The sequence below is a fragment of the Sus scrofa genome, chromosome 13 (genome assembly GCF_054392235.1).
Source record: "Sus scrofa isolate SSC_HxYL_T2T_F1_AM1 chromosome 13, Sscrofa_HxYL_maternal_Yorkshire_Landrace_v2.0, whole genome shotgun sequence".
In the NCBI taxonomy this organism is placed as follows: domain Eukaryota; kingdom Metazoa; phylum Chordata; class Mammalia; order Artiodactyla; family Suidae; genus Sus; species Sus scrofa.
This window is the reverse complement of record NC_139395.1, coordinates 148,225,491-148,252,049: the sequence shown is the minus strand read 5'-3', so window position 1 is coordinate 148,252,049 and position 26,559 is coordinate 148,225,491. Positions and strand designations below refer to the sequence as shown.

The 26,559-nt window shown below is 46.1% G+C and overlaps 1 protein-coding gene across 2 annotated transcripts; it reads left to right on the top strand.

Moving 5' to 3' along the window:
• On the top strand, positions 1 to 25,493 carry NRROS (negative regulator of reactive oxygen species). 2 transcript variants are annotated; one of them, XM_003358762.5, is made up of 3 exons: positions 1 to 153; positions 18,481 to 18,601; positions 23,264 to 25,493. In XM_003358762.5, the coding sequence occupies exons 2-3, from the start codon at positions 18,494 to 18,496 to the stop codon at positions 25,235 to 25,237; spliced, it is 2,082 nt and encodes a 693-aa protein (XP_003358810.1). In that variant the 5' UTR covers positions 1 to 153; positions 18,481 to 18,493; the 3' UTR covers positions 25,238 to 25,493. The 2 variants fall into 2 exon arrangements, with proteins under 2 accessions (XP_003358810.1, XP_084846947.1); XM_084990821.1 differs by having other exon boundaries at positions 1 to 1,654.
• The last annotated feature ends 1,066 nt before the right edge of the window (positions 25,494 to 26,559 follow it).

Here is a 26,559-nt window from a genome sequence, read left to right as displayed (position 1 = left end):
GAAAATAATCTGATGCCCCAGAGAGAGCAGGCAGCCCAGCCCCGCGTTCGGCTGCTCTCGAGGAGGAGGAGGAGGAGGAGGAGGAGGAGGAGGAGGAGGCGGGAGCCCCGGGAGAGGATGCGCCCCGCGGAGCCGCCTGGGCCTGCGGGAGCCGTGAGTATTTCCCGCAGGGCAGCCTCGTGGTCCGGCGGCCGCGGCCCCTCCGGAGGCGGGCGGCTCAGGCGAGGTGGGGAGGCGGGAGGTCAGCACCCGTGGCCCACAGCTCGGGGCTGACGGGGAAGTTGTGGGTTGCTGCATCCAAGCTCCAGCAATTCTGTGCTTGGTTTGAGAGCTCCAGCTCTGGGTGGAGGTGCTAATACCTTCCTCTAGGAGACTTAGAGCTGAAAACGGTGGCGTGGTGTAGCAGAAACACGGAGGGCTTCAGAGTCAGACCTGGGTTTGATCCCTGTGGCTGGTGGGGAGTATGCCTGAGCCTCAGTCTCTTTATCTGTGAAATGGGAACAGTGATGTCCTTGGATGTAGTGAGGCTACGCTGTGAACTTTCAGCCTGTCTCTCCTGCCCCACAACGTGGATCCCACAACCACAGTTTCATAGATGAAGACCCTGAGACACCACCACCAACATGTATTTATGGATATCTTCCATGTGTAGGCGAGTCAGAGTTCAAGGTGTTGGGTGGGAGTAGAGCTGTGAAACAGACAGGCAAAGCCCCCTCCCCACAGGGCGTGTGTCCTTGAGAGGTTCCCTAGGGTTCTGCTGCTTGAATCCCACAGCCTGGAGACTAGACTCCAGGCTTCTCTGACCCCCTTGACCAGCGCTTTTCTGCAGCCCCTCCCAGCGTCTCCAGGTGGGCTGGATTCCGCATATATTCCTCCTGCACCCAGGAGCTGACAGAAGTAAGGAGGCACCCGAGCAGGCTGTGTGCTGCACTCAGGATGCGCTGCCAGGTCACTGCCCGCTGAGGGGGGTGGCCACGTGCCCAACTGTGGCGGGAACTCCAGGAGGCTGAGCCGGGTACTAGGAATGGAGCCCCTGGCTAGGGCTGGCCTGGGGTGGTGCACTTCCAGCGGGAGTGAAGGGATTCCCCTGGAGGTTTCTTTCATGCTGGGTGCAGCCTATTAGGAGTCTGGGCGGTAGAATCATTCAGAGTTTAAAGAGCCAGCCTTCCAAGATCTGTGCCCCCTTCACCTATTACTGGCTGTGCTGTACACACCTTTCTGTGGATGTTGATGGTTTACTTGGCTTTATAGTCCTGAGACTTACTTATTTTCCTCACACACCCCATAGGTGTGTACATGTATGTTTGGGAGTTCCTAGAGGGGGTTATAGAAGCATGGGCCCCGGGGTTGGGGGAGGACCTTGACTCTTTAGGTTAAACGAAAACCAAAACCTGCTTCACAAAAAGGTGTTTTCATCTAATGGGTGCTCTCGTGGGAACTTCATGAAAACCCTGATCCCACAGAGTCCTTAAACTCTGCACCCAAGAGCAGGAGCCTTCTTCCAAACAGCCAGCTCCTGGTGTCTTTGTCCTGGGGGCTCATGTTAGGAGTGCATTGACCTGGCTGTCTCTAGTCTTTTGAGTCTTTCAAAGAGTGCTGCTGGTACCGATCATAACCTGTGTTCTGGCTGCAGTGTGCATCCATATCACAAAAGGTGAGCTAGACTCTTGGATGGAGCTGTAGATGTACCTCACATCATGCTGAGATTCACACTGTAACCACATCCATTAGAGGAGGGTGGACTTTCACCCATGACTGGAAAAACTTATCATTCTTAGGACACGCTTGTGTGTTCAGATATGCTCACTGATGTATCTACACATTGGTGACAAGTAATTTTCTTTATTATGCTCATTCCTCCCCCCACCAAACTATTCTTCTCAGTCTCATCATCAAACAGATGTCATGTGTTCAATATGTAGTGGTTTCTGAGGTAGGTTAGATGATGATCTCTGAAAGCTCAGAGAGGTGAGAAGGAGGGGAAAGGACATTGATATTTAGATCTTATCAAGCCTCACAAGCAACTATCAACTTGAGTTTAAGGGTCTTTTAATTGCAAATCACAAAAACCCAACTCAGCTTGGTTTCAGTGGAAGGGGGAAAATAAAGAGGATTTATTCTTTCAAATAACCAAAAAGTCAGTGGGAAATAGCTTCAGGCATGGCTGGATCTGGGTGCTCAAACATTACCTGGAATCCATCCATCTCCATTTCATAATTTTGCTTTCCTTTATGTAGGCTTCATTATCAGGCAGATCCTAAAGTTGTTGGCAAAGCTGGCTGCTGGAAACTCTAAGCTTAATTCCCATCAGTTTGGCATCTGAAGCAGGAAGAGAAAGGCTCTTTTCTAATAGCTCTAACAAAAATCCTTAGATTGATACTCATGGGCGTGGCATCTGTGATGTACCCATTATAAAGCAAGCACTGTGGTTAAGGAATTAGGAGGCTCTGATGAGCCCAGCTGTATTCATTAGCCTCCTCTTGGATCCATGGACTCTTTAAGAAAGGAAGGGGGTTGTTTGCACAACAATATAAATGTACTTAACACTAATCATTTCTATACTCAAACTTGGTTAAGGTGGTAAATTTTACATTAGTGTATTTTACCACAAATACAAATTTTTTTAAAAAACAAGAGGCGTTTCCATTGTGGCTCAGTGGAAAAGAACCTGACTAGCACCCATGAGGATGCGGGGTCAATCCCTGGCCTCGCTCAGTGGGTCAAGGATCTGGCATTGCCATGAGCCATGGTGTAGGTCGCAGACGCTGCTCAGATCTGGCGTTACTGTGGTTGTGGCTGTGGCGTAGGCTGGCACCTTCAGCTCCAATTCGAGCCCTAGCCTGGGAATTTCCATATGCCGCAGATGCAGCCCTAAAAAATAAAATAAAATAAAAGGAAGAAAGAAAAGAAAGGAAGGGGTGGTTTCCTCAGAGGGGAATTGAAGAGCTGTTACCAGAAGGAGGAATAAATGTGGGTAGGAAAAACCAACTGATTTCCAGCAAGAATGGAGTCAGGGGCTTCGACCAAACCGCAGGTGTTGTCTCACTTTAATGCATGAGTAATTTCAGACTGAAGAAAGGGAATAAAGGAGGAAGTTCTTGAGGCAGTTCTCACCAGCAAGGTGTGCATGAGGAGCAGGGCTGGAGCCAGTGATGGGCTCCACGTGGCCACAAAAGCCCTGCCAGGATACAGGGACTCCCCACCTCCGGCCTCAACCCACAAGGTCACCTTGGTCAGGTGCTGTGCTGTGTGCCCAAAGACATTTTCTGTTGCTTTTTCCAAGAGAGAAAAGAATCCGGAGGGGATTTTTCTTCACAAGGTAGCCCTTGGGACTGTATCTTTCCATCCAGGCTCTCTCAAGCAGGACCTAAGCATGGAGGCAGCCCAGCACCCACAAACCTCATCCTGGGGTGCACATCACACTCTCCAACAACCTCATGTTGCTCTGTTTTAGATGCCAGGCTGGACACGGCGCCTCCTAACCTTCCCTGTTTTTGCTCCTCGTCTGGCCCTGCCTTGATACCATGGGTCTCCCCTGCCTTTCTAGGGTCTGCTGTCAGTGGTCCCACCAAACACCAAGGCTGAGCGCTCTCCCTCAGCCTGTAGGGTCAGTGGCAAGTGGGTCTTTCCGTACCTGGCTCTGGGCCACCTCCTTCAACTTCGGACCCGTTAATGGTCTCCCTCTCACCGCCCAGCGATCCCCTGAGACTTCCTCATGGCCACTCTCTGGTTCTGGTTCTTATTCAGGTGCCTAAACCGAAGCTTCCACTTTAGCTGATATTACTGTCTCATTTCCTTCTAAATCTCCATTTCTCCCCAAACTTTCTAGCTCTTTTTGCAGAATCTCTAAAGGCCCTCATCTTTGTCACGGGTAAACCCCATGGCATTGACAAGGTACCTCCTCCCCAGAGAAGACCATAGCCCCACAAACACTCATGGGAGCGATTCAGAATATCAGACAGTGCATGGTACAGGCACTGACCAATCAGAATGGACATTGTCCTGAAAAGTCGAGTCCTGGAGGATCTTGCTGGGTCAGATGTTACCTCCTTGGTTGCTGGATCATGGGAGTTCCGAGCAAAGGGGCAGGCAGCAGCTGGGGTGGGGTGGGGGCTCATGGGATACTTAGTCACCAACAAATACTTTCCTGTGCAACCCAACCAAACATTCGCCCAACATACATTCCTCCTAGACAGGTGCACATCCAGCCCCTCTGATCCAGGCCAGAGCTCAGCCCTGGTTTTGGCTTCACTGTCCACAAGCTACTTACTTAAGCAATTCACTTTGGCCTTTTTGATCTAGGATTTCATATCTCTAAAGTGGCAATAATAACCAGGGACTCTAGCATAGATATTTATACACCAATGTTCATAGAAGTATTATTCACAGTGATCAAAAGGTAGAACAATCCAGGAGTTCCTGTCATGGCTCAGTGGTTAACGAATCCGACTAGGAACCATGAGGTTGTGGGTTCGATCCCTGACCTTGCTCAGTGGGTTAACGATCCGGCGTTGCCGTGAGCTGTGGTATAGGTTGCACACGTGGCTTGGATCTGGTGTTGCCATGGCTGTGGTGTAGGCCGGCAGCTGTAGCTCTGATTCAACCCCTATCCTGGGAACCTCCATATGCCGCAGGTATGGCCCTCAAAAAAACAAACAAACAAAAAAAACCGAACAAAAAAATGGAGATGGTTCCTGCTGTGTAGAGCTGTTGCAAGTATTAAATGAGATCAAACATCTCTGTTAGAAGCCTTTGCAACCTAAAGCACTATTAGTATTTTCACTATTAACCAGTAGCATTAAGTTATAATCCAGTTTTTTGCTTTATCCAAAAATTCCCTAAAAAATTATTGTTATTTTGGGGAAAGGATTTTTTAAAAAGTTACATTACTTCCTTTCCTCTGTGAACTCAAAAAAGTGTAAGAGAGGGGTAATAGTTAGCCTTAGAAGAGATAGCCTCCCTTGCCAGTACAATTTGACAGACTTTGAAAAGGGCAAAATTATGTCCCCCTCTGTCTTGGCACTGCACCATGAAAATTTTATTATTTCTCCATCACTCCTTATATAAATACCTATTAAAGAGCAATGCATTAAAGAGGATATCAGTGGAGGATAATGTGAGTAAAACAACCAAGGTGGGTGGTTGGGTGGGGGTGATATATTTCTACTCTGGGCAGTGGCCTTGGTCATCACCTATAACCCTTTCCTATAATCCTATAACCCCGAAAAGCTTGGATGGCCTCTCCTCCGAATGTCCTGAGGCCCACACTCTGCGGCTCATATGGAAGGAAGAAGGTACTGCAGCTCCTCTGTTGTATTTATTTTAACAGCAGCTCCATGTTTGCACAGAGGAACTCCGCCTCCCCTTTAACCTGACGCTACCTTGCCTTCCTAATGAAATCTGCAGCATTTCTTTATCGACAAAGCTTTTCCATGCACATTCTCATTCCATCTTGACACGACCCTGAGAGGCAGCTATTACTCTCACCCAGGGCCACCACAGGAGTGAAGTGATCAGAGAGAACAAACCTGTGATACTGAACAGAAATGACAAGTTTGAAACGAGTGCATTGTTAGTTGGGTGCCTATCCACAGAGAGCACCTCTATACACAGGTGACACCAACAGCCAAGTAAGAGCAAGGTGTTATTGCCCCAGTGGGAACAGATTTGCATTTTTTTAAGACCTGGCCAGAGGCAGCCTGCGGCTGTGGAGCAGGACAAAGTGAATTGCCTTCTGTTGGTTCTAAAGGGCTGACCGACCCTGACCACATGGGGCAGCTGGTTGAGTCATCTGTGGCCCCGAGGAGACAAGTCAGCAGGGTAGTACTCAGGCAGAGCTCCACTCCCTGGCTGCCTGGGGATTCACTCCATAGGAAGAACCCAAGGGAAGACCAGCCACTGGGGTCTCCAGCCTCCCTCCAGACGGAGGCAGAGGCTCAGCCATTTCCTGACGCAGACTTCTCCCAGGAGCCTTCCTGAAGCTTGGCTGACCAGGTGTGCTAGGTTCAGGGTGGGAACAAGAGATGTGGATTTTAAACCAGTGCTTGGAAATCATTGTGCTGCGTGTTCCCTCTGGCACCTTATCCCTGTCATTTCACCTCTCTGGCCTGAGTGTTCTCACCTCCAGAACACTGGTGGGTAGTCCCTTTAGAATGCTACACTTCATCTCAAAAGGAAGGATCAGTTACTAATTTGAATGTAAGTGCAATTGCCGTAAGAGCCTTGAGCCACAGACCTGTCCTTTCTCACATAAAATCTTTTTTTTAGTCTTTTATTACTTAATGAATTTTGTTTACATTTATAGGTGTATAACAATCATCACAACCAAATTTTATAGCACGTCCATCCCAAACCCTCAGTATATCCCCCCCAACCTGTCTCATTTAGAAACCATACATTTTTCAAAGTCTATGAGTCAGTATCTGTTCTGCAAAGTTCATTGTGTTCTTTTTTCAGATTCCACATGTCAGTGATAGCATTTGATGTTGGTATCTCATTGTCTGACTGACTTCACTTAGCACGATAATTTCTAGGTCCATCCATGTTGCTAAAAATGCCAGTATTTTGTTCCTTTTAATGGCTGAGTAATATTCCATTGTGTATATGTACTGCATCTTCTTTACCCAATGGAGTACATGTGTCTTTGCAAGTCATGGCTTTCTCTGGATAGATGCCCAGGAGTGGGATTGCTGGGTCAAATGGTAGTTCTATGTTTAGTTTTCTGAGGCATCTCCATACTGTTTTCCACAGTGGTTGCACCAATTTACAATCCCACCAACAGTGTAGTAGGGTTCCTTTTTCTCCACACCCTCTCTAGCACTTATTGTTTGTAGACTTTTTGATGATGGCCATTCTGGCTGTCTCATCGTGGTTTTGATTTGCATTTCTCTAATTATGAGTGATGTTGAACATCTTTTCATGTGTTTCTTGGCCATCCATATGTCTTCTTTGGAGAATTGTCTGTTTAGATCTTCTGCCCATTTTTCGATGGGGTTGTTTGTTTTTTTGGTATGGAGTGATAGGAGGTGTTTATAAATTTTGGAGATTAATCCCTTGTCAGTCGATTCATTTGCAAAGATTTTCTCCCATTCTGTGGGTTGTCTTTTCATTTTGTTTAGGGTTTCCTTTGCAGTGCAGAAACTTTTAAGTTTGATTAGGTCCCATTTGTTTATTTTTCTTTTTATTGTCAATACTCTAAGAGATGAATCTAAGAAGATGTTGCCGTCATTTATGTCGGAGAGTGTTTGGCCTATGTTTTATAGTATCTGGTCTTGTATCTAGGTCTTTAATCCATTCTGAGGTTATTTTTGTGTATGGTGTTAGGAAGTGTTCTAATGTCATTCTCTTCCATGTGGCCGTCCAGTATTCCCAGCACCACTTATTGAACAGGCTGTCTTTTCTCCATTGTATATTCTTGCCTCCTTTGTCATAGATTAGTTGGCTGTAGGTGTGTGGATTTAATTCTGGGCTTTAATCCTGTTCCACTGATCTATATTTCTGTCTTTGTGCCAGTACCATATGGTTTTGATGACTGTAGCTTTGTAGTATAGTTTGAAGTCAGGGAGCCTGATTCCTCCAGCTCCATTTTTCTTTCTCAGGATGGCTTTGGCTATTCTGGGTCTTTTGTGCTTCCAAACAAATTTTGAAATATTTTGTTCAAGTTCTGTGAAAAATGTCCTTGGTAATTTGATAGGGATTGCATTGAATCTGCAGATTACCTTGGGTAGTATAGTCATTTTGATAATATTGACTCTTCCAATAATCCAAGAGCATGGTATATCTTTCTGTCTATTTGTGTCATCTTTGATTTCTTTCATCAGTGTCTTATAGTTTTCAGAGTATAGGTCTATTTCTCTTTAGGTTACTCCTAGGTAATTTATTCTTTTCACATAAATTCTTAGGATCCCATATCAAAGTCATGTTCCAACAAATTCAAATGATATCACTCTTCACTTATTTGTCTGGGCTGAGGGGGAATCCATGTCCTAGGAGCAAATGGAAAGGGGCCCAGTAGAACAACCAGCTGCTCTCAAGACAGTGAGCTGCCACCTTGGGCGTGTTTGAGCATAGGCAGGTAGACTGCCTGCCAAGGATGAGGATCCTGTAATGATGACAAAAACTGTTTTTTGGGAGTTCCCACTGTGGCTCAGTGGTTAACAAACCTGATTGGTATCCATGAGGATATGGGTTCCATCCCTGGCCTTGCTCAGTGGGTTAAGGATCCAGCATTGCTATGAGCTGTAGTGTAGGTTGCAGAAATGGTTTGGATTCCACATTGCCATGGCTGCGAAATAGGCTGGCAGCTGCAGCTCCGATTTGACCCCTGGCCTGGGAACTTCCATATGCTGCAGGTGTGGCCCCGAAAAGGAAAAACAAAAACAAAAACAAAAAAACACACTTTGGACATTTCTTGAAAGAAGATATAGAAATGGTCAAGAAACAAACACATGAAAAATGCTCAATCTTACTAGTAATCAGGAAAATGCAAATCAAAATGACAAAGAGATAGCACTTCACACCCACTAGGATGGCTGTAATAAAAACCCCAAACAAGTGACACATGTTGGTAAGGAAGAGGAGAAAATGGAACCTTAGTAATGTTGTAGACATCATATCCTTTACCTCTAAATAATTCAGTGTTTATTTTTTAAGAACAAGGACAGCCTTACATAACCATGGTGCAGTGATCAAAATCTGAAAAATGAACATTGATATAATACGACTATTTCAAAAGTTGTCTGTATTAAAATTTTATTGAGTACACCAGTAAGGTTCCTACAGGATTTTTGATCATTTGGTTAAGGAGGTGTTTGCCAGTTTTTCCACCATAAAGCCATTATTTTCATCTTTGTAAAATAACAAATAAGTTGTATTAATGAGATACTTTAAGACTATATTAATATCTTGTTTCCCAACAAATTTTCACTCTTTAGTTTTATCAGTCCTTGTGGTTCTTGCCTGTAGGGTGCACTTTGGAAAATACATTGTTGCATTCAGATTTCAGCTACTTTCTCTAATTTTCAGGTAGCATCATAACACTTGAGTGTGCTTTTTTGAAATATGTTCAATTTTGTCTTTGTGTGTAAGCATATTAACAAGCACAAGTGCTATTTTAGTTAGGTTCTTTTTGTTGCTAAGATGCAGCATTTGGGCCAGACTGGGGCAGGGGGGCGGGGTGGTGTTGGTGAGGTAGTATCGTGAAAAAGCATGGGGCTTGGAAATGGACCTGGCCATTTCCAAGAAGCACCAGGAACCCGGAGAGGCAGCCTTGAACCCATTCTCTCCACCCTCCCTCCCAGCCTGCACATCCCCCCTCTTGTCATTCTTCCTAGTCAATCTTCTCTGATCTCGGCTCTCTCTTGACTGGCACCTGCTTTTCTGTCCATTTGCTTTGTTGTCAAGCTCCTACTGCTTCCACAGGGCAAGATCCCTCAAGAATTCAACCCCACCTTCTCTGTGCCTCTTGGCTCTAATTTCCACTACAAATTACCTAATTCTCTTCCTTGTTTCTTTGCTGGGATCACTCATAGTGTGCCAGCCGCCTGTAAGAATTGACCTCTCCTGGTCAGGTGCCTCTTCAAGGTTTTGTTGGTTTGATGGAGGTGCAGGTGTGGTGCGGTCATGAGCTGCCCCTCCAGAGGGACAGTGGGGGTGGTGGATGGAGCAATTGACCTGGACAGTGGAAGTTACAGTAGCACATCAACCATGTGTCCTGAACCATCATCAGGCCACGTGATCTACCATGTCTGTGCGGCATTCAGTTATGAGAGATGCTGTGTGGCTCTTAAGTTTGAATGTCCAAATGTTAGAATATTCAGGATATATATTTTTTTTCATGCTTTTATTTCATTTTTTACTAAGGTATAGTTGACTTCCAACATTCTGTTGGTTTCAGGCGCACAACATAGTAATTTGATATTTTTATAGATTATCCTTCATAAAAGTCACTATAATGATTGACTCTATTCCCTGCCCTGTATGTTATATGTCTGCCCTGTATGTTAACTTGTTTATGGTGTACCCAATAGTCTTCAAATCTCCTACCTCTATTTTGCCCCTCCCCTCATCTCTCTCCTCCCTAGTAACCGCTAGTTTGCTCTCTGCATCTGTGAGTCTGTTTCTGTTTTGTTATAATTGTTTGCTTAATTTTGTATAGTCCACATATAAGTGAAAACATCTAGTCTGATGTATTTCACTAAGCATTATACCTTCCAGGTTCATATTCAGGGTATTGTTAAAGGTTTATATGTAATGCTTTTTCTTTTTTTTTTTTTTTTTTTTTTTTTTGCTTTTTAGGGCCACACCTGCAGCATATAGAGGTTCCCAGGCTAGGGTCCAATCAGAGCTGCAGCCACTGGTCTACACCACAGCCACAGCAACACTTTGGGGTCCGAGCCACGTCTGCAACCTACACTACAGCTCACAGCAATGCCGGATCCTTAACCCACTGAGCAAGACCAGGGATCGAACCCTTGTCTTTGTAGATACTACTGTGGTTCGTTACTGCTGAGCCATGACAGGCACTCCTATAATGCATTTTAAATTTAATAAATGTTTCCTGAGTATCTTTCTGAGTAGAATGTTTGAAAAACATACATACCTGGAAATTTGGGAACCAAAGATTACCATAATCCCTCTCCCTTTATGAACTCCAGCGTTTATTTTATTTTTCCCATTTTTTTATTTTGAAAAATTTCAAATTTACAGGAAAGTTAAAAAGTACAATGCTAAATTTTCCAGTTGGTAATAATTTGCTTTAAATTTCTCTCTCTCTCTGTTGACGCGTTTGAAAGAAATTGCAGACATCATGAAATTTCACCCCTAAATACTTGAGCATGCATTTCCTAAAAATAAGAGCATTTTCACGTATAACCACAACATCATTATCATAACTAAGAAAATGAGCAATAACCTGGTAATATCGTTTGTACATAATATCATCTGAAAACATATCATTTAGTGCACATGTAAATTTCCCAGTTGTCTCAAAATTTTCTTTTAGAGATTTTTTAAAAATCCAAAATCCACTCAAAGTCCGTGAATTGGATTTGGTTATTATGTTTCTTAGTCACTTATAATCAGATCTCCTCCCTCCCCTGCCTTTCTTTGTGTTTTATGACTGACTTTTTTGAAGAGCCCAAGCCAGTTGTCTTGTAGGACATCTTACAGTCCAGATTTTTTTTTTCAGGGCTGCACCCATGGCATATGGAGGTTCCCAGGCTAGGAGTTGAATCGGAGCTGTAGCTGCTGGCCTATGCCACAGCCACAGCAATGCCAGATCCGAGTTGCGTCTGCAACTTACACCACAGCTCATGGCAACGCTGGATCTTTAACCCACTGAGAAGGCCAGGGATCGAACCTGCGTCCTCATGGACGCTAGTCAGATTCATTTCTGCTGAGCCCCAATGGGAACTCCTGTTTCTTTCTGATTGTTTTGTCATGACAGGGTTCTAGGCAAACATTTTCGGCAAGGGGTACTACCAAGATGGGCCTCTGTTTCCCAAGGCACACACCTGGAGACTCAGGGTGCAGGTGGTCTTACTGTGGGAGATGCTTAAGTGTGAACATTTGATGACAGTTGGAGATCACTTTATTTGTTTGTTAAAGAACCAGAGTCTAGAGCTGTTTGCGTGAGGCTTTCCAATACTTCTTGGTAGTAGGAATGATTTGAAGTGGTCACAGACAGGGGTTTCTATTCTTTATTATTCTCTGTGGTCTGTGACCAGCTGCCCTTCCCTTTCTTCCAGGATCCACAGGATCCGGCATGGGATTTGCTCTTTTATTTTTAAACAAAGGCAGACTCCCTTTCTGTGGGGCCCTTTGCCTAGCACCTGTGGTTTTTCTGTTCAGGGATGTCACCATCACACCCGCACTTATGCAAACTGCTCCTAGAGATTGTCTCCCTTATCTACCTCTTCCCCAAGCTGGTCTATAAATATTTGTTTCTAAAACCAAATACCTCAGAGAGTTCTCCACTTTCACGTACAGAGCTCTCTCTTTAAAGCTTTTTCAGCTTAGTGGATTATTTTGCAGGAGAAAATTCTCGATTACATGCTGATATATGTACAACACCCTTAGCACTTGCTGATAGCACCTTTTTTTAGCAAAGAGGATGCATCCCCACATCTGGAGGCAGCTGCTATAGTAGTAGCAGCAGCAGATGGAGAAGGTAGGGGGATGAGAGAGGGGAGAGAGTGGGGAGAGTGAAAAGCTGATGTTCAGGTGCCCCCAAGTACTAGAAATCCAGCTTCCTTTCCTGAAAATGAATGAAAATACACCAACAAAGCAAAACCAAGACTCAAGTCAGAGTTATTCCTTGGTAGTCCCAGACTTTGTTTATGAGGACACCTTTTTATGGACACCGGTACCTGGAGATCGGCTCTTACCTGGTGGTTGTGTTTTATTATCAGTTGATTAAGACATTACATAACAACAGAAAGCTGTTTGAAATAAATAACCCTTAAAAGAATAAGTTTTATTTTATTTTATAAATAAATTTAATTGGCATACAGGTGACTTAACAACCTCATGTTAGTTTCAGGTGTTCAGCAACGTGAATCAGCCATCCATATACATATACCCATCCTTTTTCAGATTCTTTCCCCATGGAGGCTATCACAGAATATTGAATAGATTTCCCAGAGCTATATAGTAAGTCCTTGTTACCAATTGTTTATTAGTAGTGTGTACATGGAAATTATATTTTATTAATACAGGCAAATCTAATCCATTTGAAAAAAAATAGCATACATTTGTGTTTTCAGAGGGCGTGGCACAAATTTAAATTTTGACTCTTGTGATGATAGGGACATGGACATTTCAGGACTTCAAGAAGCAGAGATCCGTCCAAAGCTTTCACTCATCCTTTCTTTCCTGTCCATTGCAAAAGCAAGTTTCCCCTCTATGTCCCCCAGCCAGGAGCCTGCCTGTGGCTGTCTTCTTCCAGCCAAGCTATCCTGAGCCCAGAATTGATGTGGTCATGGGGATGGGGGTGGAAGCCCGGCCCCACCTTACAGCTGCATCACTGCTGGCAGGATCAGGACAGGATCAGGACGCTCCTTCCAAATGATGTTCCCATCCCATCAGGACGCTCCTTCCAAAATGATGTTCCCATCCCATCATTATTTCACACAGCCCATGGGGCCCTCCAGTCAATCCTCTTTTACCTCACTTGGCTCAGTGAAGCAGGAGCTTCTCCCTATTGTTTCATGGAAACAGAAAAGGCAAATAAGCATGGTTTCTAAAACAAAGAGGAATTTTTGCAGCTGATAGGCATTATTCCTCACTGTCAGTGTTCTCTTGTTTCAGAATACCATCTTGATTCATGCTGTTTTATGAAACAAATTGTTTTCACCACTTATATATTATGACCAGATCTGGAGAGAGAAAAGTCAGGCAAAATGCCATATTGTCTTTTTGCCTAGAAAGGAACTTTTTTTTTTTTTTTTTTTTTTTTTTTTGCTTTTTAGGGCCAAACCTGGGGCATATAGGGGTCTAATTGAGCTGCAGCTGCCGGCTTGTGCCACAGCCACAGCCCAACTTGGGATCTGAGCTGCGTCTGTGACCTACACCACAGCTCATAGCAATGCTGGATCCTTAATTCACTGAGTGAGGCCAGGGTTCGAACCCGCATCCTCATGGATACTAGCCACAATGGGAACTCCCATAAGGAGCATTTTTTATAGGGATGGATGTGGCGTTGAATCACAGGTTTCCATGATAACCAATTAGAAAGCAGAGAATCGAGATGAATGGTTACATAGGGGATACCGTTAAGCATGTGAGGTCCTCCCAATTCAAGGACTTCTTAGAAACCAGGAAGGACATCTTGTGCTGACACAAACAGAATAGCCAGAAGATAAAGCATAAATGCAACAGTAAGAGGGCCTCACTTTAACATGAAGCCGGATTTATAATCTTAACATCTCCGAGTCAGATGTGTTACAGACAGAACAGAATCTTGTCTCCTGCCTGCACCTGGGTCAGTGGTGTCCTGTCCCTTTAAAACTTTCCCCTAATTAGAAGCTCATGGTTTCTGGCTTTTGTCATAATCATGATAACTATGACTGGATAAAAGATATGTAGAGGTTAGAGACGTTGTTAACTGAATAAACACACATAGGATTTGTAGGCTCTAGATAGAAGAGAATGGGACTTACCATTTTCTGCTTTCATGCTTGGAAGGAACTCTTTGACTTTGTTACCTGGTTTAAGAGGAACAGGTTCAAGCTGATTATGTTAGTATCACCTGCTTCTCATGCCAGGCTCTCAGGTCTTATGTATTTTCCCAAGGGTCACCCAGAGCAGGAGGAGACATGGTACTTAGTCAGAGCATTCTTGGAACGTGGGTTGATTTGCTGTTCCTGTGTGTGAATTCTGTGGCTCCCCCAGTAGTTCACAGCCCATGAAAGGAGCACCCTTGATCCAAGCCCCTGGATAATGAGGGGAGGTTCCAGGTTACCTTATTTAATTTTTTTTTTAATGGCCGCCCCTGCAGCATATGGAAGTTCCTGGGTGAGGGACTGAATCTGAGCCACAGCTGTGACCTATGCCACGGCTTTAGCAATGGTGGCTCCCTGAACCCACTGCACCACAGCAGAAACTCCCCTTATTTAAATTATCATCGTCATACTATCAGGTGTGCCCTCCATCATAATTGTTCTCCATTCGGTTCCCTTTCTCCACCAAAACTGTGTCTAAGATGAGCAATATTTGGCTTAAAAAAAAATGGATGTATTTTTCAGAAGATATCAGAGAGTAAAGTGAGGTGGTTACTCTTTTAAAAGCATAGATGCTCTCACACAGCTGGATACACTGCTGAGTGGCCCTCCCCCAACCAAGGGTAAGTGGATGGAGAGACGCAGTCCTGGGCACCCAGGAGAGGGTTTGTGGGATTTGCCAGTGAGATTTGGCATCCCAGTTGTTTATCTTGTACTCTTTGCCGGGCCGTGACTCTGAGGAAGGCTTCTGCAGCTACACCCTCCAGGAAGAGTGTTTCTCAACCTAAACGGTTATTATTTTGAAAGTCTTTTATTGCTTCTGAGCGTCATTACGTCCTTTTCACTTAGTATTGTTCCAGGCTCATTCTCACTTACATCATTGTGTCAGTCAGGCTCCAACCAGGAAACAGAAATACACTGATTATTTAAAACAGAGGAAATTTAATGCCGGAAATTGGCTACACATGATGGAAGAGGCGGAGGAGCCAACCAGAGAACAGAGCGTTAACCCAGAGATCAGCAGCTTCAGGAAGTTGCCACCTTCCCTAGGCAGGGGGAGGATACAGGGAGGAAGTCACCAGAGCCTGGGAGTCAACAGAAGAAGCCCAAGGACTTCTCTGTCCAAGGCAGAGAGGGAGGGAGCGAAATGCCATGGCTTTTCTTTTTTCTTCTGCCTTCTAAGGTACCTCTCAGTAGTGCCTGCCTGCCATTGACCAAACCAGCTGGAGGCCAGCTGACACCTGAGCCTTTGGAAGTCAGCCCCCTGCTGCTGACAGCAGAGCTGGGGGTGGGCGGCAGGATGTGTGTGTGTGTGTAAACCAGGGCTCTGAGGACAAACAGCTCTCAACCAGCATATTCACATGTAACTGGGATTAGCCTTCTCCCCCCGCCCCGCCCCACCCCATTCAAATAAATTTGTTCTGGAATTTATTAATGCAAAATTTTTAATCCAGCCTTCTCATAGAACTTTCACACATTTAGTTGGTATAAGGATATATTCATCCTTCCACCCAAATTATTCATTCTTTTTCCTTTTGGGGGGTAGCTGTTGAATTATCTCAGAGACAACACATAGGAGTAACAACTTCTCAACCAGCCCATTGGTATTTGGAACTCATAAATCATATTATGTTATTAAATACCCTCAGCATTGAAGCACGTTCGTGTATACTATTTGATTCTCATAAAAAGTCTGAGTAGTTAGTATTATCTCCATTTTATGACAGGATTATCTGCATCTCAGAGACTTTATGTGAATTGCTCATGGACAGATAACAAATAACAAATACTGGAGCCATAATTCAAATCCTGATCTGTCTGGTTCCAAATCCCATAAACTTCCCCTGCTGCCTCAGGAGAGACGGAGTTGCCCAGAGGGCACAAGAGTCTTTTGGGGTGCTTGACTGAGTTGAGGTGAAAGGAGAAAATATGCTTTAAATGTGCAAAAATTTTCTTGTTGGCACAGAAATTATACTCTGGGCATAACTAACACCAGGCATATCTAGCATTGCAGTCTGAAGCGGTAGATAACTTTTCCCTGAAAAAACTGCACCCCTGCCCTGAACATATACGGCTCAGTGTCAATACCCAGGTCTGGCTATTCTGGAAGGCTCAGTATCACCGTAGCGTGTACCGTCCCAAGCCTGACTGAGGGCATGACAGTTAACAGGAGGGAATAAGTCCATGGTTCCCATCTCCCTGTTTTTCCTCAGTAAAATACGAGACATTCAGTAAAATTTGAATGTCAGACAATGAAGTTTTTAGTATGAAGTATGTCCCAAATATTGCATGGGACATATTTACACTAAAAAGTTGTTTATCTGACATTCAAATGGTATCTTGTAATTTGCTAAGTTGGGCAACCTTATCTCAAAGTGGGCAATGATCCCACCTTGTGTGTGTGTCTGTGTGTGTGTGTGTGTGTGTGTGTGTGTTGGGAGTCTACTGAGGAGCCCATATGGCTGTGTTTTTCCCATCTGTGCCCTGTCCATGCCATGAGGTAATAATTCCTGCACAGGTGCAGAATCCGAAGGGGGGCCTGGGAAGGGGACTCCCAGAATCTGGCAGGTACTGATGAACTCTGAATTGGGGGTTCCCTCTGTGGTAAGGAGAGCTGACCTGACCTGAAGGCTAAAGTTGGCTTCCCTGGTTTCACTTAGCTTTTCTGTTGGTCGGTTTTCACTGGTAAGTGTTCACATCTGACCAGAAAGTTAAAATTAGCCTTAGAGATGTGTAAACTTATTCGAAGAAAAGGCAAGAGGAAGGGGCCCAAGGTGGTGAGAGGCATCAGACAGAAAGGTCTCTGCGTCCCTTGGAATCAGGGAGGAGGTTTATATTAGTGCTGGTACTGCTGGCCCAGGAGAAGACTTGAGAGCAGACTGAGTGGTCCCTCCCAGGTGGATGTCAATGAGAGGATGGAGCAGGTGAAATGTGGACCAGAAACTTGCTTCTGATTCTGAGCTGGAAGGGGCTGCCACTGGGCTAGAAACTCTCCCAACAAGAGGGTGGTCAATTCAACAGCACCTCGTGGGAGAGGAATTACCCTGCCTATTCATCCTGGAGGGGGCCACCCGGGGGCTACTCCCAGCCCTGCCACTAAGTCAATCTGGACCCTTGAGTGAGCCGTTGCTATCACTGAGCCTTTAAAAATGGGCAGGTGGCGGACATATTACGTTTCCATTGTTGTTCCTCTTAGTTGTGAAGTTCTCTTGGTGTGTGTATAATTTTAAGTCTTCTCCTGACTCCCGTTCTGTGCTCACTGGTGAGTATTCAGATCTGACCAGAAAGTTAAAATTAGCCAGGTAAGAAAGCTAGTAACCACGCTTCACCAATAATCCTTGTTATATCTGAAGACTGCTTTTTCATTTTTTCCTCAGCAGGCAAAATATCAAAATCCTTTTTTTTCAAAAGGCTATATTCAAATAAGTTAAATCAATAGGTCTACTCTTTTCTAAAAGCCTCATGTGAAAGAACAATTAGTAACTCAGGGAGTTCCCACTGTGGCTCAGCAAGTTAAGGACCCGGTGTTGTCTCTGTGAGGGTGCAGGTTCAATCCCTGGCCTGGCTCAGTGGGTTAAGGCTATGGCGTTGCCATAAGCTGCAGTGTAGGTCACAGATGCAGCTTGGATCCATTGTTGCCGTGGCTGTAGTATAGGCCTGCAGCTGCAGCTCCGATGTGACCCTGGACCCAGGAACTTCCAGATGCTGCAGGTGCAGCCCTAGAAAAAGGAAAAAGAAAAAAAAAAAAAGAAAGAAAGAAAGAAAAAAAACCCAAGTAGGAACTCTGTGAGACCAGAGGCTACAATTAGTATTTCAGTCCCTGTTTATTGCTTATCCATCCATTCATTCATTCAGCAAATACTTATTGAGCTCAGGCGATGCATTAGGCAGATTCAAGCTTTGGGAGGAACATTTCAACAAAACTACGAAACACGGCAAACTCTAGTTGACCTGAGGCCTGGTTCCTCAAATCATTTGCTTCTCTCTTCTGTTGCTGGACTCTTGGGAGTTTCAGGTTCAGCCACCTGCCCATCAAATGGTAGAGGCAAAATGAAAATGAGTTCGTGTTGACAGCTGCAGTGAAAGGTTAGATGTGTTGGCTAACTTGAGGTATTTGAATAATCTGTGGGTTTCCACCTCTTATAGCTGTGGGCCTCTAAGACTGGACCTAAATGGGAACTGGTTCTTTCTCCTGGGAGTGCACAGCAGCCCTCTGAGATGTCCTTCTCTTACCTGGGTCTTCCTTGCCCTCTGTCCATAGTGCTGCCCTTGAGATGGAGTTACTGCCTCTCTGGCTTTGCCTGGGTGTTCACTTCTTGGCAGTGGAATGGAGGAACCCAAGCAGAATGGTCATGGCGGCTTCCCAAGGGGACTGCAAGTTGGTGAGTTTTCCTGGGAACTCCTCGTGTTTTGCTGCTCCTGTCCTGATGTGGTTGGGTCCGTTTGGAGAGTTGATGGATGGTCAAACCAAGGAGGGGAGCAAATGACTAAGTCTGAATCACTTTGTACCTCCTTAGGGCAATGCCACGTGCAACTTGCTCTTTAATCAAAGGTAAAGATAATGCTGGGAAAGGTCCTGCTCCACCTTTTTCATACCTGCTAAGGACAGGCAGACCTCAAAGACAGGCTGAGGTCAGCCACCTGGAACAAGAACACTTGGTGAAAAATCTGGAAGATGAAGCTCCTCTGACGGTATTGGACTCTGTGCAGGGCATTTTAAAGTTGGAGAAGCCCCGCCTCAGGGTCTGTGTGTGAGCCATAGCAGATGCCTAGGCAGCTGTATTGACAAGCTTGCTGCCCACGCCGCCCCACACAGCAGCATCCCTGACCATACTCAGGCTCACGACAATCCAGGGAGAGATACCTAAGTATTTATGGTTCACCCTCTCCAGGGCTTTCAGCCCATATGTGGAAGCAGACTTGGCTCATAACAACAGAGAACTCTAGAAATTTTCTCCTTTGCCTGTAACTCAGTGGTATCAAAAGTCTGCTTGAGAAACATACATTTAATAAACATTTCCTTGACCCCTGTTTATAGACTAGGCACTGAGAAGACAAATTGGATGTCAGGGTTAATGTGTGCTTTCAAAGATGTGTTCTTAGGAGTTTCCATCGTGGCTCAGCAGAAACGAATCTGACTAGTATCCATGAGGACGCAGTTTCCATCCCTGACCTCGTTTCAGTGGGTTAAGGATCTGGCATTGCTGTGAGCTGCGGCATAGGTTGCAGATGTGGCTGAGATCTGGCATTGCTGTGGCTCTGGCGTAGGCCGGTGACTACAACTCTGATTCAGCCCTTAGCCTGGGAACCTCCATATGTGCAGGTGTGGCCCTAAAAAGACACCCCCCCAAAAAAAGTGTTCTTAAAGCTGATGAATCTTAAAAACCCAGCTGCTCATGATTCTAACCACTTTTAATAACCTCTACAGTGAAGGGTAGGGGCTGTGACCTGACCAGGTTTAAACCCCAGCCCCACCATTTACTAGCTCGTGACATTGGGTCAATGTGTACCTCAGTTTCCTCATCTGTAAAATATGTAGGTAGTAATAGTACCAACCAATAATACCATGACCCTGGGCTGTTATGATGGGGTTTTTTTTGTTTTTTTGTTTTTTTGCTTTTTTTTAAAGATTTTTTTCCCATTATAATTGAGTTACAGTGTTCTGTCAATTTCTGCTGCACAGCAAAGTGATCCAGTCATCCACATATATGTATACATTCCTCTTCTCACGTTATCCTCCATCATGTTCCATCGCAGGTGACAAGATAGAGTTCCCTGTGCTATAGAGCAGGATGTTCCGATGATTAAATGAGTTACTGTGTATAAAGCACTCAGGACAGTGCCTTGTATGTAGTAAGTGCTGTGAGTTTCATCTGTTGTTATTATTGTCCTTGTTCATCTCTGCCACACAGACTTCTGTTATTCCGTAATAGAGACAGTGAAAGATTAACTTCACAGTAGCTAATTCAGGGGTTTCCAGGCTCAGGAAGAAGAGGGAATAAGACAGGAGTTCTCTAGCACCTTTTAAGGTTCAGGCTAGTCTCCCTGCCTGATCCTCTGCAGCCTGGTGGGCAGGAGCAGGGACTCGGCTGCCAGTGAGATCAAAGAGTGGATTTCCTGCTCTGTTGAATTGAGGGTTGAGAGCTTGGAAGTCCAGGTAAACCTCCCATACTCCCTGGTGCCTTCACTGTGTTATCATGAAGTGGACAGAGTAAGCTTTCTCTGGGCTCTCAGGGCCATGTGATCTTTCTGCAGCACTTCAGTGGGGCTGCAGGAATTGCAGAGATGTGTCACTCCCCTCACCTCCGCCCCCCACTGCAGCAACTCTGGTCAAACAGGGTCTCATAGCTTGAGGAAAGCCCCTAACCACAATATTCTCCAGAGTCCCCTTGCGGGGGAGGCCCAACACTTACTCAAATAAAGAAATACATCTTGTTTCTGCATGAGGAGATTCAATTTTGTAGAGATGTCGGTTCTCCCCCAAATTACTTTGTGTTTGTAATGCAAGCCCAATCAAAACTCCAAAGATTTTTCAGGGAGGCAGGGAGATGTAGAAGGAACCAAACAAATTCAGTCTACTATGCATCTGGAAATTAGATATAACTCAAATATTCAACAATAGGAGATTAATTAATAGAGCATGCTAATTACCGTTCTACATTTATTAAACATTTACATGGAAGGTTCTGTGTTAAAGTACTTAAACAATTGCATTGAATCCTCAAAAAAAACTCATAAGAAAATTACAAGTATGATTTCCATTTTATAAGTGGGTAGTGAAGGTACCAGCCCAACGTCACCGATTTGATAAAAAGCAGAATCAAGATGGGCTGACCCCAGAGATCTGGCTCTTAACCACTCTGCTATTCATGCAATGAACTAATATATAGTTGCTAAAAAGAAAGTGATCAGGGAGCTCCCATTGTGGCTCAGCAGTTCATGAACCCAACTAGGATCCAAGAGGATGAGGGTTCGATCCCTGGCCTTGCTCAGTGGGTTAAGGATCCGGCATTGCCATGAGCTGTGGTGTACATTGCAGATGCAGCTCGGATCTGGTGTGGCTGTGGTGTGGGCCAGCAGCTTCAGCTCTGATTCGACCCCTAGCCTGGGAACTTCCATATGCCGCAGGTGCAGCCTTAAAAAGCAACACCAACAACAAAAAGAATGTGATCAAATTTATTTTTATCACCAAGGCAAAATGTCTATCACATACTATTGGGGAGGGGAGGGGCAGGGGAAGAGATTAGTGAACAGTTTGCAGAGTGCATGTCATTTTAGAAAGATGTTTTTAAGGTGGATAATGTCTTTAGACAAGAGCCCAGAGGAGATGTAACAAAAAGTTAGCAGCCGTTTCTTTGAAGGAGAAGCTGAGGTGACTGAATAGTTTAATTTCTGTATTTTAAACTGTTATCAATTTTTAATTATGAGAACGTTTATTTCAACAATCAGAGAAAGAACTTGGAGCTCCAAGAAGTAAATTCCTTGCCCAGAGTCCACAGCTAATAAGTGGCAGAGCCGAGACTCAGACTTGAGTCTGTCATCCCTCCAAAGTTGTGCTTCTTTCTCTGTCTCAGGACTTTTCTCCCCTGTCCCACTACTCTGCTTGCCCTCCCACCCCCGGAGGGCAATTTTAATTTTAAGCAGTCACTGACCTTGTCCTACTAACCAGTCTGTCGAGAGGAAGGCCATTGCTCTTCTATCACTTAAAAGCTTTTTCCTGGACACCTAAGGGATATCCTGTGGCTGATTGTTTTTGCTAATCTTGTAAAAATTTGGCTGCGTATCCTGAGGCTTGTGTGATTTCTGCAATGAGACCAGACCCATCTGTCCTGCCTCCTCACTCTACGCAATTCATACGGCATTCAGGAAAAGCACGGAATTGGGCAATAAGAGCTCTGGGCTCTGGTCCCAGCTCTGCCATTGGCTTTTCCCTTGTCCTCTTTGGACCCCACTTTACTCCCCTGTAGAATTCAGGGTGGCGAGGAGCTTTCAAGTCCTTTCTTTCCCCAAGGTGTTGATTTTTTTTTTAATCTTATTAAGTAATTTTTTTAATTGAAGTATGGTTGACTTATGATGTTGTGTTCATTTCTGCTGTACGGCAAAATGATTCCATTTTATATACCTATTTTTTAAAAAATATTATTTTCCATTATGGTTTATCACAGGATATTGAGTATAATTCCCTGTACCATATAGTAGGACCTTGTTGTTTATCCATTCTGTATATAGCAGTTTGCATCTGCTAATCCCAAACTCACACTCTGTCCCTCCCCAACCCCGCTCCCCCTTGGCAACCACAAGTCTGTTCTCTATGTCTATATGTCTGCCTCTGTTTTATTGATAAGTTCATTTGTGTCATATTTTAGATTCCACATATAAGTGATATCATACGGTATTTGTCTTTCTCTTTCTGACTTACTTTGCTTAGTATGATAATCTCTGGTTCTATCCATGTTGCTGCAAATGGTCAAGTCGTTTTGAGCTGTACTATTGATCCATCGAGAACATAGAGGAGCTTCCCAGGCAAAGTTCCTTTGGGTGAAATGAAGATGCTACAGCGTTCTTCTGGTTCTTGGGCAGTGGCCCTGTTAAACATGCAGGTGTCATCCTCATAACAATTACAATACAATAGTGACCATTTGCATTAATAGTGTCCCCCGTGTGCGAGGCACCATGCAGCCTCTTGCCTAATCTCACCACCACCCTCCAAAGTAGGTGCAAACTTTATCTCCATTTTCCCGAAGAAATAACAGATTTAGGCTAAATTTTTTGCCCAAGGTCCCACAAGGAATAAATGGCACAGGTGGGATTCAAACGCAGGTAGAGACCTGGTCCTCAGTACCTTTCTTTAGTTAAAACCAAACCGCAGGTGAAATAGCACTCCGCACCCGGGTGCAGGTGCTCAGACCTCCTCCAACGTGCTGTGTGTTTCGAGTGAGTCCTGGAGCATTGAGTCAACAGTCAGATGAGCGAACTAAGTTTCTGTATGTAAACCCCTGCCTCCGAGGCCCCTGCCCTGCTGACCAGTGTGTTTTTGGACCTAGCTGGATGGAGTTGCTGACTGTCGAGGGCAGAATCTTGTTTCGGTGCCCAGCAATCTCCCGCCCTCCTCCCAGATGCTCCTCCTGGATGCCAACCCTCTCAAGACCCTGTGGAACCACTCCCTGCAGCATTACCCTCTCCTGGAGAGCCTCAGCCTGCACAGCTGCCACCTGGAGCACATCGGCAGCGGCGCCTTCCAGGAGCAGGCCCGCCTGCGCAGCCTGGCGCTGCCGGACAACTCCCTCTCCGAGAGCTATAAGGAGACTGCAGCGGCTCTCTGCCGCCTGCGGGGCCTGCGGAGGCTGGACTTGTCGGGGAACGCCCTGACGGAAGACATGGTGGCCCTCATGCTCCAGAACCTCTCTTCGCTGGAGTCTGTGTCCCTGGCTAGGAACACCATCATGAGGCTCGATGACTCCGTCTTCGAGGGCCTGGGGCACCTCAGGGAGCTGGATTTGCAGAGGAACTACATCTTTGAGATTGAGGGCGGTGCTTTTGACAGCCTACCTGAGCTGAGGCACCTCAACCTGGCCTATAACAACCTCCCTTGCATCGTGGACTTCGGCCTCACCCAGCTCCGGTCCCTCAATGTCAGCTACAACAGCCTGGAGTGGTTCCTGGCCGCGGGGGGCGAGGCCTCCTTTGAGCTGGAGACGCTGGACCTCTCTCACAATCAGCTGCTGTTCTTCCCCCTCCTGCCCCAGTGCAGCAAGCTGCGCACCCTCCTGCTGCGGGACAACCACATGGGCTTCTACAGGGACCTGTACAACAGCTCATCGCCGCAGGAGATGGTGGCCCAGTTCCTCCTCGTGGACGGCAACGTGACCAACATCACCACCGTCAGCCTCTGGGAAGAGTTTGCTTCCAGTGACCTCTCGGAACTCCGCTTCCTGGATATGAGTCAGAACCAGTTCCAGTACCTCCCCGACGGCTTCCTGAAGAAAATGCCTGCTCTCTCCTACCTGAACCTCAACCAGAATTGCCTGGTGACGCTCCACATCCGGGAGCACGAGCCGCCGGGGGCGCTCGCCGAGCTGGACCTGAGCCAGAACCAGCTGTCGGCAGTGCACGTGGCTCCAGGGCTCCGCAGCGGCCTGAGGAGCCTCCGGTCCTTCAACCTGAGCTCCAACCAGCTCCTGGGTGTCCCCGCCGGCCTTTTCGCTGATGCCAGCAACCTCACTACAATTGACATGAGCCACAATCAGATCTCAGTTTGTCCCAGGCCGGCAGGCGTAGACCCCGGGGACACCCCCAGCTGTGTGGACTTCAGAAGCTTGGCATCTTTGAGGCGCCTGTCTCTGGAGGGCTGTGGGCTGAGGGCACTACAAGACTGCTCGTTCCAGGGCACCGCCCTCACCCACTTAGACCTGTCTGGGAACTGGGGGGTTCTGAATGGGAGCCTCGCCCCTCTCAGGGTTCTCGCCCCCACCCTCCAGGTCCTATCTCTCAGGAACGTGGGCCTCAGTTCCAGCTCCACCACGGAGCTGGACTTCTCTGAGTTTGGGAATCTGAGAGTCTTGGACCTGTCGGGAAATGCCTTGACCACTTTCCCACGGTTCAGGGGCAGCCTGTCCCTGCAGACCCTGGATCTCCGCAGAAACTTGCTCACAGCCCTTCCTCAGAGGGCTGTGTCGGAGCAGCTCTCGGGAAGTCTGCGGACCATCTACCTCAGTCAGAATCCCTATGACTGCTGTGGGGTGGAGGGCTGGGAGGCCCTGCAGCGCCTGCACACCGTGGCCGACTTGGCCATGGTCACTTGCAACCTCTCCTCCAAGGTCCTGCGCCTGACGGAGCTGCCCAGAGGCGTCCCTCTGGACTGTAAGTGGGAGCGGGTAGACATGGGCCTGCTGTACCTCGTGCTCATTCTTCCCAGCTGCCTCACCCTGCTGGTGGCCTGCACTGTCATCTTCCTCACTTTCAGGAAGCCTTTGCTTCAGGTCATCAAGAGCCGGTGCCACTGGTCCTCCATCTACTGATCTGGCAGCGTGCCCACGTTAGAAATCTGGTCTGTGCACGTAAGGACGCTTTCTCTGCCAGATTTCAAGACCCCCCCACTGCCAAGGATAAGCCTGCTGAATCGAGGTTTAAATTAAAGGTCGAAATGTTTCCATCCCTTAGCGATCCCAAATTCTTCCTCCCATCATTGTGATATATCCGTATCATCCTGGTAAAATATTTATTGACATTCTATGAAAATAAAAACCGTGTCCTATAAATATTTTTTAAATCAAACGCAACTTGTGTTTTTTCCTCTCCTTGGTGTTTTGTGGGGGGTTTTGGTAGTTTCCCATAGATTCTTCTTCAGGGTCCTTCCCTTGGTGACATCCACAAAGCTGGTGAGAAAGGGAGGCACTTCAGTGCTACTTTACAGCAAAAACAACTCCCAGAGCATAGATCCTGTGGAGGGCAAGAGTCAGTGCCCCGTGGGGTCCCCAGGGACAAGTCAGAGCCGAGCTGGGGAGTCTGAGATGGGAACCCTCACCTCCTATCCTGGCTGGCATCACCGCTGCGGCCACCATGGGCCTGCGGCAGGGTCCTCTCTGGGTGCCCCAAGGTCACACCTGGAGTCTCTGGCAGGCAAAAGGCTCCATGGAAAAGTTGAGAGAACTGTAACTGGGCCCTGAGGTCATTCATGCAGTAACTGGACACCAGGCATAGTCCTTGTTCTGAGAGAAAGTAAAGAGGGATGAAGAAAGGAGTGAATTCTGCTACCTTGTAAACTACTCCTACTTTCCACCAAAACACACAAATGACTTCTTAGCAGGTTGCTTACTGCATTCCGAGTTTCCTTTCTCCCTCCCTCCCCTCAGTGAACAATTGCTGTGCTCCCCTCTGGGAAAAAAGACTATAAAGACACAGCCCTTGCCTTTTTGGTAGATGAGAATTTACCCTGTCCTGGCCCTTTTTATCCCAGCGGGTTAAATCATAAAGAGACTAACTGCAGTGGGGGTGGGGGTGGGATGGGGAGAGGATAGAAATCCCACAAACTGATTACTGGTACCATGAAGACGAAACGTCAGCAGAAATGTTTAGGCAAATCAAAGAGAGAAAATCCGTGGTCTTACTTTGACCAAGCAGAAACTTGCCTTGAATGCTCTGTAAACCATTTCAGCAAGCTTCCACGCTCAGCAGCATCAGTGTCAGCCCGTGTTAGCAATTGCTCCTATGATACCATCATCTTTCCTGTCCACGTGGCTCTCTCCATCCTGCACTGGCCCAACCTCGTGCCTTGGATATCTGTCCCTCAGGGTGCCTTGAAGCCTCTGTCCAATGTCCTTCTGGGCAAGCTCCAGATTTC